Source organism: Chinchilla lanigera, unplaced genomic scaffold, assembly GCF_000276665.1.
Source record: "Chinchilla lanigera isolate Chin_1 unplaced genomic scaffold, ChiLan1.0 scaffold00054, whole genome shotgun sequence".
NCBI classification, from domain to species: Eukaryota; Metazoa; Chordata; class Mammalia; order Rodentia; family Chinchillidae; genus Chinchilla; species Chinchilla lanigera.
In genome coordinates, this window is record NW_004955455.1 from 11,994,616 (window position 1) to 12,005,305 (window position 10,690).

At 45.8% G+C, this 10,690-nt stretch overlaps 1 protein-coding gene across 1 annotated transcript in view; it reads right to left on the reverse strand.

Annotated features, from left to right (window-relative positions):
- Window positions 1-3,607: 3,607 nt before the first annotated feature.
- The window catches only part of Ccdc60 (coiled-coil domain containing 60), a 165,764-nt gene continuing 158,681 nt past the window's right edge, over window positions 3,608-10,690 (reverse strand). Inside the window, exons 12-14 of the mRNA XM_005396527.1 lie at window positions 8,882-9,013; window positions 6,019-6,208; window positions 3,608-4,020 (exon numbers count right to left, since the gene is read on the reverse strand). Of these exons, the coding sequence (XP_005396584.1) occupies window positions 3,919-4,020; window positions 6,019-6,208; window positions 8,882-9,013 (424 nt within the window). The 3' untranslated portion in view covers window positions 3,608-3,918. The remainder of the gene's footprint in view (window positions 4,021-6,018; window positions 6,209-8,881; window positions 9,014-10,690) is intronic.

A 10,690-nucleotide genomic window follows, 5' to 3' on the forward strand; every position in this document is an offset into this window, starting at 1 on the left:
TCTCTCTTTGTCTGCCTTTTGGGGATACTAGGAAATTCTTCTCCAACCTTAAATTTGTCTTCTAGCAGAGGTGTCAGAGCCCCTTGGATTGCTTTTGTATATACCTGACAGTCTAAGAATGTTCTTTGCACTTTAAAGGACTCCTGATATAAAAAGAATATGCTGCAAGTATTTACTATCTGGTCCTCTATTGAGGAAGTTTCTCTAGGGCACATGTTTTACAAACTCCCATCGTAACCACTTGGGGGGTGTGGTCAGAGCAGGGGACAGTGACTATTGGGGACCTGACATTAGACCTGGCACAGAGCTGGCGCTCAATTAGGACACTGATGCTTCCTTTTAGTCTCTGATCTATTTTAATAATAAAAGATCGCCCCTTGAGTAACTGCTCCTTGTCTAAGCAAGCACAGTAGGCCTCCTTATTATGGTTCAAACCTGCTTTCTTCGTTTTTGTCAAGATGGTTACATTCCGCGGAAGGGCAGGATGGGCGAGTAATACTAATAATAACCACTAGATGGAGCGATAGCTCTGTCAAATAAGCTCAGAAAGTGCCGCACAGCAGGACGGGCTGTCTCCTGATTCCTGCATTTTTCCGGTCCTGGCAGACAGGCCTCAGTGGCACTTGGCTGTGCCGTGTACCTGCTGGTGACTGCTGGAAAACAATCTTAAGTCTCAGTCTGCGTAGCTGCGAAATGTAGAGTGTTCTAACGTTCAATGGAAAGATGCTGCGAATGTCAAATAAGATAAAACTTGGAGAAGAAACTGACACCTCTGGAATACAGTACAAATCCAAGTTAATGTAATGCCCGGAAGCCACATCATCACAGCCATTCCTTGGGCACCACGGCAAGGGTTCAATAACTCTTCCTGTGTTGTAGCTGGGGGCCAGGGGGAGTGCAGGGGAATTTACCAGGTGTAGGAGGTGTCACCTGGACATGGGGGGAGGAGGGACAGGTGGCGCAGAAGGAGTGAGAGGTGACCATTAGGCAGAAGTAACACACTCTGGTCTAGTGTCAGGCCCTCAGTAGTCACTGTCCCCTATTCCGGTGTGCTATTATTGCACAGCGGGGTGACTATAGAGAACAAAAATGTACCATATCTTTCAAAAAGCTAGAAGCAAGAATTTTGAATGTTTCCGCCGTAAAGCAATGATAAAAGATGAGCTATGGATGGCCAGGATTTGTGAGGCCATGAGTGCCACCACCAGCTCTACAACAAACGAAAAGAAAACCGAAGCGTGTGAGGAGACGGATGCGGCTACCACGATCTGAACACCACGCAATGTATCTCGGCGTAGAAACGTCACAGGGCACCACCACGAACATGCAAAAACTTCACCTTTTATGCATCACTTATGTAAATTTAGTTTAAATTAAAGAAAAAGAAGGCAATGCACAATTTGGAGCCTCCATCTCTTCATCTGCAGCACAGGGAGAAGGTCAGAGCCTGGCCTGGCAGGGTGTGAGTGTCACAGGGTTGGGGCGAGGCAGCCCGTTGATGAACGCCCCACCGCCAGTGCGCTCCTTGATATATTTTGTGGTTCCATCATCAAAGACCTCTTTCTCTTTCCTCTTCTTGCCTCTCCTTGTTTTTCTTACCTTAACCATCCTGACCCATCACATTTCTATGTCCAGCGCAGTCCTCTCTCCTGAACTCTACATTCCTCCATTCCATGGTCCCCCAGGCATCTCCAGTTCAATAAATTCAAACACAATTCCTCACCATGTCATTATGTGCTTTCTTTTCTCTCTCTCTTCGTGGTACATTAAAAACAGCACCCTCTGCTGGTGGGGATTCCGGATACTGTTGCTCCCTCCCAGCTTATAATCCCCCACGCCAAACTCTGCTGCTCCTGTTGATTAAAACTCCTTTCAATGTGGTTTTTTCACCCCTATCTTCCCTGCCATTGCCCCCCACAAATCATAGCTTCAGTCTCATCTTACTTCTCTACTCCCTGCCTTTCCCTCACCTGGTAGCCATTGCCCCCTGAAAGCAGATCTCATTGTTCCCTGGTTCCAAATCCTGCTATGACTCCCTATTGCTGGTAGGATGAAGTACAAACTTCACAGCATGACTGTTGAAACATCTAAAAATTTGGCTTCTGTCTGCCCCCACAGCCTCCTTTCTGCCCTCCTCTGTCCTGTACTTCTAATCTGAAACACAGTCCAGTTGGCTACTCATCTGAAAAATCAAGCTGCTCATTCAGGACATCTCCACATCTGCAGAGATTGTGTGGTAGTAGTTGCGCTAGCTTTGACTTCTGGTTCCTACTAAACTCTTTACTGTATTTAGACTCTGAGTCCTTGAGCCCTTTCTTTGCCCCCAAATAGACTCAGATGTGGAATGTGGCTCTTGTCCTTTACTTCCCTGGGACATTGCTTCCAGAGGACGCTTGGGTCTGTAGCAGAAGTTACCGGAGGGCTAAGCAGTGATGTGACGCGGTTGGTTTGACTTTAGTTCTTAAGAAATCCTTCAGTCAGCCCCAGCCTGGGAATTCTTCCTTCATTAGTTTCTCCCATGGGTTTTCTCACTTTCCTGTTACTTAGTCACCTGTTCCCCCTTCTCCCTCTCATTCTTTCCTTGTTCTCGTCCTTTCTCTCCGTCCTCCTCCTCTTTTGTCTTTCTCCTGTCTTTGCTGCTCCCTTACAAACTCCTATTGAATAAAAGCGTGTGTTTCTGAATTTTGACATCTCCTTAGAGACTATATCTCTCTCATCTTTGCACACCAGTAGCTTGTCAAGGTAGCGTGTAAGACCTAGGGTACCTACATGGAGAGATGTGTGACTTTACATAATCCCTCCGTCTCCCCGTCACATTTTGCTGAGGAGTGCACACGTAAACTCTGTGAGAGCAGGGATCTTGGCTGACCTGTGCATTGCTGTACCCTCAGCATCTAGAATTTGTTTGGGGGCATACTGGGTTCTTGTTAAATGTTCACTGAATGAATAAGCACGTGAGTGAATAAGTGAGTGTACAAGTGTGATGCTGCTTACACTGGATAATAATTATGACTCAACTCTTCTCCCCACTTCTGGATTTTCATGGAGAGACATTGAAACCCGGCCTACATGGATGCTATAATCCTGAGGTAATGCAAAACAAGTGCAGCTGTCCATTGTCCATTCCGCTCAGCTATCATTGAGAGAATTAAAATATCTACAGTTCCTAGCTTATTGAGAATGTAGATGAGTCTGGGATCAAGATGAGAGAAGAAGTTATAAAGCAATGAGCTTCCACATATTCACAGATGACAGGAAGATGAGCTTCCTGTCCAAGACCACTAGAAAATATGTAAGGATTCTTGTGGCTAAGATCTTCTTGCACACTACTGCCTTGTTGGAGAATGCCACTCATCCATCCATCCATCCATCCATCTATCCATCCACAACAGTTTTTACAATGTTGAGAAATATATCCTAGTTCCAACTGTGTGAAGTGGGGATATCACTGACACTCACTTAACCAAATTATTGTGAGATGTAAATAATATTCTATAGGCAAAGCCTGCAGGACTGGCTCAGTTACATAATAAAAGCTCAATAAGTGATAAATATGGCCATTACTAGAATCTGAACACCATAGCTTCAACTCATTCTCAGCCAGATATTAAACATTCATCTCAATTTTATTATTCAGAATGCACGGAAAAGAAATGGGTGAAGGAATCTGGAGAAGCAGGCAGAGTCAGGCTGCAGCAATCAGCAGAGACCGGGAGGTTGAGGCAGGGCTGTGGGGTGGAGGAGAGAGCCACTCCGGAGTCTCTCTCTAGAATGTTTCCCGGAGTCAGTCTCCAGTTGATCTTACTGCATCATAACAAGCCTCAAGAAGAGTAGGCAGGAAGCAAGAACAGGTGGGACCCAGGAATGTGCTGTTGGCTTCCCTCCTCCACTGGGACAGCTGGTTGACCCAGGCCCAGACTACGGCGGGGTACTGCGTGATCGGATGGTCATACTGATCCGCCCTTGCAACCAGGTGATGTAATCCTCTCGAGGCATATGAATGATGTGTTCTCGCACAAACTGTGGGTTAAATACAGTGGCAATCTCAGAATTTAGTTTGAAGGGTAGCTTCCATCCTCACTCGCCTCCCCTCAAGATCCTGGAAGATTTGGGATTGAGACTCGTGGACCCCTGATAATTCAGGGTCAACTGTCATCAGGCTGAGCTGGTCGGTTTGGGAAAAGGGACCAGTTTCTTGGGCAATTTTAAGCTTCTCCTCATTGCTATTTGAGCAGGGCAGGACAATTCAGCTAAATGCGTTTCTTTTCATTTCTACATCTCAATCTCTTTTTAAAAAGCCGTTTGTCCATAGATCTCTTTGAAAATGGATGATGGCTCTGGGCTTGCGTTCCAGGAAAGAGTTTAAAACACATAAAGTGTATTGTTTCCTATAGATTCTAGATTCAGAGACCCCCACGTCCAGCTTATCAGAAGTTCTGTAATGTTCCCCCGGGGAGGAGAGTGCCGAGTTTTATTACTCAGGGCCAAGAATGTACCTCAAAGAAAGGGGAAGCTTCTGTATCCCTTTTCTCTTACCCATCCAGGACCACTTCCTCTCTGCACTCTTGCAAGGGGCAGGTACAAGTAGAAACCCACAACCGGCCAGTGCGAGGTGGAAGGTACCCTCGAGTTAGTGTTGACTTATCCTGCGAGCGTCTTTCCTGAAAGAGCCTCATAGGATAAGGGGAGTCGATTCTGGACCTTGGAATTTGTTACAGGGTCACCTCCTGCCCTCATTTCTGGCCTTGATCCTACACACACAATCCAAGTCACCCTGTGGAAGGGCCAATCTGGTATGAAATGGCCAAGATCCCCAAAGTCTGTCCAGCTGGAAAAATCCACCACTGGAGTCATTTCTTTCTTTGCAGACTTTGAAGACCTGATTAAAGGCACATATGACATTTGATAAAGTCAAGGAAGCGCATAAGCACCTGTTAATCCCTGCTGTGGCGTCCTTACTACTGATGACTTTGATGCCCTAAAGAAGTAGAGCTCCAGCAACTTCTGGAAGTGATGGCAATGACAACTGAAAGCCATGCAATGACTGCTCAGCACCTTTGAGATAGAGACCTAAATCTTTACCCTGACTTTCTTGGTCTGCATAGAACGACCTCTCCAGCGCTCTTGGCACCATGCACCCCCTTGCTAGCTCCCTGCCACACCCATTGATTGCCTAATGAGTTCCCCCAGCAAGTCAGGTCCTGTCCTGCTTTGGGGCTTTTGCTGCTCTTCCTGACCTGCTGTCTCCTTCTCTCTATGGTGCTGTCTTCCCATCCTCTGATCTCAGTTTAAAAATTACGTTCCAGCTGGAAGTGGCAGTGTATTTGTGTAATTCCGGTACTATGGGAGACTGAGGCAGGAGGACTGCAAATTCAAGCCCCATCTGGGCAATCTGACAACTTAGAGAGACACTGTCTTTAAAAAAGGCATCAAAGGGCCTGGGGATGTAGCTCAGTGCAAAGGCCCTGGGTTCAATCCCCAGCACTGCAAAAACAGACAAATTAAAATAACAAACAACAAAAAAACCCTTCCCCAGTTGCCCTAGCAACTAGGTATCTTGTTAATTTACTTCAGACCAGAGCATTTCAAATTTTATTATGCATGCAACACACCTGGGATCCCATTGAAATGCGAATTCTGAACTGGCAGATACAGTCTGGAGCCTGAGATTGTGCCTTTCACACATCACTTGGGTGGGGGTCCCTGCTGCTGCTCCATGGACCATGCCTTTCAGAGCCAGCTTTGCAGAGCTCCTTATGATTGTCTATTTCTTTGTCTTTTTCCAAAGCCTCTTAGCCTCCAAAGGGCACCATTTACATAGAATCTAACATTCCTTGGACTTGGAGTTGAACAACCAAGGTCACGTAGGACTCTTCCTATTAAATTCAGAGCACCATGGTGTGGGGCCTCTCTGTCTTTTGGGTGTGATGCTTCCATTTTCACAACAATGGCTGGATCTTGGGAAATGACTGAAAAAGAGCACTCCAGGCACTGTGAGCGGGAGGGGATGGTGGTTACCTCGATAGCCACAGCGATGTCTGGAGAGCACAGTTCCCAGACCCTCAGATCCTGCAGCACCTTCAAGAGAACATGGGGCCGGACCCTCAGGTCGAGGTTCTCCCCAAACTTCTGGAGTTTGACCAGGATCTTTTTGGCAGGGCGGTAGTTCTTCAGATCCTCAGGCAGTTTGGACAGCAGGTCAAAGTACCTTCAGTGGAAGAGCAGAGGGCCAGTTAGAGCGGAGCTGGGAGGGGAAGTCTGGTCCCCCTGAGGTCTCCTGCTCTACCTGCTCTTCCTACCACTCACGGTATACTCCAGGGCAGCCCAATCCTCTGTCTGGGGCCTTCCCTCATCTTAGACTGTTAATGGTCCCACAGATGGGGCAAATCTTTATTTTTTAGGGGTTGGAAAAGGTAGAGCTTGACTTGTATTTTATTAGAAAGTGAACGAAGGGCGTGCTTTCAAGGATAAATGTACAGATTTTATATCAATGCGAAAAGGTAGAGAAAAGGAGGGAATATCTGGATCTGAAATTTCTCTTCTGAGCATTCATCAGGCTAGGGCAGGCATGGAAAATTCCAGGGGAGGCCTTCCAGGATGCCTGAGAAGGTCACCTACCTTCCAGATGCAATGATGACAGAAGTGTGTTTGTGTGTGTGTGTGCATGGGCGTGTGTGTTTTCCATCTGATAGTGAGTACACTTGGTCCATGGCTTGTGTACTTCAGTGTTATGAAAGAGTACAGTGGTGTATATATGCATGTTTCTTTGTATAGAATGGAATCCCCATGAGAACTGGAACTTTGCCTGAGTTTTTTTTTTTTTTCCAGTACCGGGAATCGAACTCATGACCTCATGCTTGCCAGGCAGGTGCTGTGCCACTGAGCTAAATCCCCAGCCCCTGCCTGAGTGGTTCAGCATTGAGTGCTAGAACTGTGCTCATGCTCAGTAGTTACAATTTGAAAGGATGAATGAAGAGCTACAGCTCAGCATCATTGCACAGCCTAGGAAGGCTGTGGCTACTTTGATTTAATTTTACTATTACTATGGAGGGCAGTTGCACTCCCCATAATGATGCCAGAAATTCCACCTTTAGAAATGTGGGCTGAATTCAACTGTGGCAGGATTGGCATTAATTTCCCACTGTGAAACCTTTCTGTGGGTACTTTATAACTCTCATTCTCACTTCTCTACTTCCCTCCAAAAGAAGACAGAGCACTTGGGAAGGCTGAGGCAGGAGGACTGCAAGTTCGAGCCCACCCCTGGCAACTTGGTGACTTAGTGAAGCCCTGTCTCATAATTAAAAAAGGAAAAAGGGCTGGGGATGTAGCTCAATGCAATGGCCTCGGCTTCAGTCCCCAGCACTGTGAAAAGAAAGAGGGGAGAGGATTTGCAGAAGACTCACTGCCCTCAGGAGTATCCTCTTGAGAGCCTCACGTAAGCCAGCTTGTGAGAAAGTGATGCTCCAGGAGTGTGAAGTCACGGGAGGTCCCACCACTCCACTAAGCACCCTGGGACCTGGCTGTGGCACATTACTAATATCAGGGGAGGGAGTCCAGGTACATCTTTACATTTTTCCCTCTTGTTCTTACATCTTGCTCTAGTCTCCCTGCTGGTATGGGGTTTGTGATGTAACAGCTCACCAGACTCTGGTTCTTTACTGCAAGTGAGCACAGTGACTGGGGCTGGACAGGACCTCGCATCCTGAGCTCACCACTTACTAGTGGCGTGACCTTGGATATGTGAACTGACTTCTGCAAGCCTTAGTTTCCCTATCTGTGAATTGGGGGTAATATGTGCCTTTCAGGATTTAAGGGGAGGAATAAAATGTTTCATTAAATTTATTTAGGGTAGCTGGATGTAGTGGTGCATGCCTGTAATCCCAGCACTCAGGAGGCAGAGGCAGGAGGATCAGTGTGAGTTTGAGACCAGCCTGGACTACATAATGAGTTCAAGGCCAGCACAAACTACTAGCAAGACCCTGTCTTAAAAAACGAAACAAAACAGAACAAACAAAAAATAAATTTATTTAGGGTAGTAGTTCCTACCATCCAGCAGTCACTCAATTTGTTATGTTCTTCATTTTTTGAGTTGGTCTGCATTTTCTTTTCTTTCTTTCTGTAGCATGCAGGATCAAACTCGAGGTTCTGCACTTATTAGACAAGTTCTGTATCACTGAGCTTCACCTCTAGCCCAATGCATATTTTATTTCTTAAAAGCTTTATTTTACTCTCAGTTGATAGGAACTAATTGTGCATATTTAAGGGGTAAAGTGTGATATCTCAGTACATGCACGTGATATGGACTCATCCAACCAGGATACTTAGCATATCCATCAGACATTTCTTCATGGTGAGCATTCCGAATCTTCTCATTGTTTTGAAATATACAATAGAGTATTGTTAACTGTGGTCACTCTGCTGCCCAGAACACCAAAAAGTACGCTGTTTTTTGTTGTTATTTGTCTTCACCCCTCGGTGTTCCTTGGGTATGTCTGCTTGTGGTGTGTCTTTGAGGAATTGTTTGGGAAATGTAGTGATCACCTTATAGATCTCAGTATCTGCAGAAAGCTTCAGGTTGAGTTGCTTTGTCTGCTTTCCTCCTGGGGCCAACAAGTTAGTTCTTATTCATACATCAGAATCAAACATATGGTAAATAGGGAGAACATAACAAGTTAGGTTACCTATGGTTCAGAAACGGATGAGTTCTTGTCTGAGTATGCTCTGAATTTAGCCTGTTTGGTGCCCCCTCTTGGGGGGCCATGGACAGTTTGAGGGTGATGCTTTTCTGTGCCTTAAAGGACAATGGGATACCTTTTGATCTTGTAATAGTAACTCCCTACCCCCTTTCAGGACCAGCCTAGCCGGTTCTCAGGATCTTTACCAGTGGTCAGCAATTTCTTCTGCATCTCCTTTAACTGCAGAGATCTGTTGTCTCATCTTTGCTATATCCTTTTGAAAATCTGAGACGAGGCCAAAAGCATGGAACTTCTGGAGACCTCGCTCTTCTTGGCGCCTACAAAATTGTGCGAGAAAGAGGAGAATGAATTAGATTCCATCCTTTTGCCTTCCTGGTTGCCATTTGAGATCTGACTTACACATCTTTTCCTTAAGGAGGCCCTTCTTAACCCTTTCAGCTACTCTTTAATTTATGGTCTTGCGTTCAATGAAAGGTGATGTAACTCTCCATGGGTCTGAAACATTTTTCTTGTTAAACTAGCCTCTTTTTAATTGTTCCTCCTTTCTTCCTACTTTTAATTTTGTTGACATAGTTTTCTCACCTGTAAAATGGGAGATAATAATTCCTACATCTCAGAGGTACAGATTGGTTATGCTTTCTGTACAGAGTAATGAGCTTACTGTCAGGCACGGAGTAGCCATTTAACTTATGTTGGTTCCTCTTTTCCCCACCCCTGTATCATTTTGTGTGTACATCCTCTTTCCCAGGGGAATTTACATTATAAATATAACCATGCCAACCCCCTCTACACTCCGTCCACAGGCTTTCCATTTTGTCCATAGTACATAACTTTGTTTTTTTTTTCCTTCATAGTACATAACTTTGAATAACTTGTTCTTCAAGGCACCAGCCCAGTCAATTCCTCCAACATTTTTCAATTTCATCACTGTGCCCAGGATTTTATGCCTTGGCTCATCATCAGCATCTCTGAGATAAAGTTCAACCTCCACTACTGAGATAGTAAAGCTTTTTCTGACCTTGCCTCTCACTGTCTGGACACCTCGCAAGCTGGGTCCTGGCAGTTCCCTGGATCACTGTGCCCTTTCTATCCTTGGGGACTTTGCTGTTCCTTTTTCTTGGAAAAGGAAACAGCAAAGTCCTTTTCCTCGCCTTAAAGTTTCCAGTGTGACTCTTTGGGTTTGAATTCTACCTTTACTACCTAGCCACTTGGGGCACCTTTGATAAGAGGTATCTCTGAGCTCACTTTTATTCTCTATAAAATGGGTCTAGTTCTGGTGCTTACTCTATCATTTGTGAGGATCCCATGATACACAAACACAAGGCTTTCACTGTGTCTGCAAGTGGTACATGATTCCTTGGAGTATGCTGACTAACACAGTGTCCCAGAAATACCTTCTATTTTTTATTGATCTGAGAATGAGATTTCTTCCAGGAAGACTTCTGATGGCTGTCTCAGGTCAGGAAGGGTGTCCCTTTTCTGTGTTCCCTTAGTCCCCTGCTTGTTATCCTGTGGACCCCCACCCCTTGGGTAGAAACTGCCTGTTTGATTGTCCTGATGGGGTCTCCCAGAAAGAATGGTCAGGGCCAAGTCTTTTGCTACTCTTGTCCCCAGGAAGCCATTTGATCACTGAAGTAAGGGTGAGAGTACAAAGTGTCACCTTAGAGCCCTCACAGAGTGCATGACCTCATTCGGGGCAGGTGGGTTCTGCAGTCAAGGCACAGGCTGGGAAGAGGGGCAGCTCCTGGAATTTCCAGAAGGGAAAAAGGGCGCCGTGGCCTGGTGGTGTTCTTGAAATCAAGTCCCAATTATCACATGGATCGCTGTGCATGATGCAGCTCACCGCAACCCCTCACTCCTTGCCCATGTCCCTGTCAGCCTTGGGGACTTTGTAATACACTTTTCTGGCCATCTAGAAAGTCACTTCACTTTCTTATCACACCACAGGTTTCTTCTCATACTTCAGGGGCTGGGGATTTAGCTCAGTGGCAAAG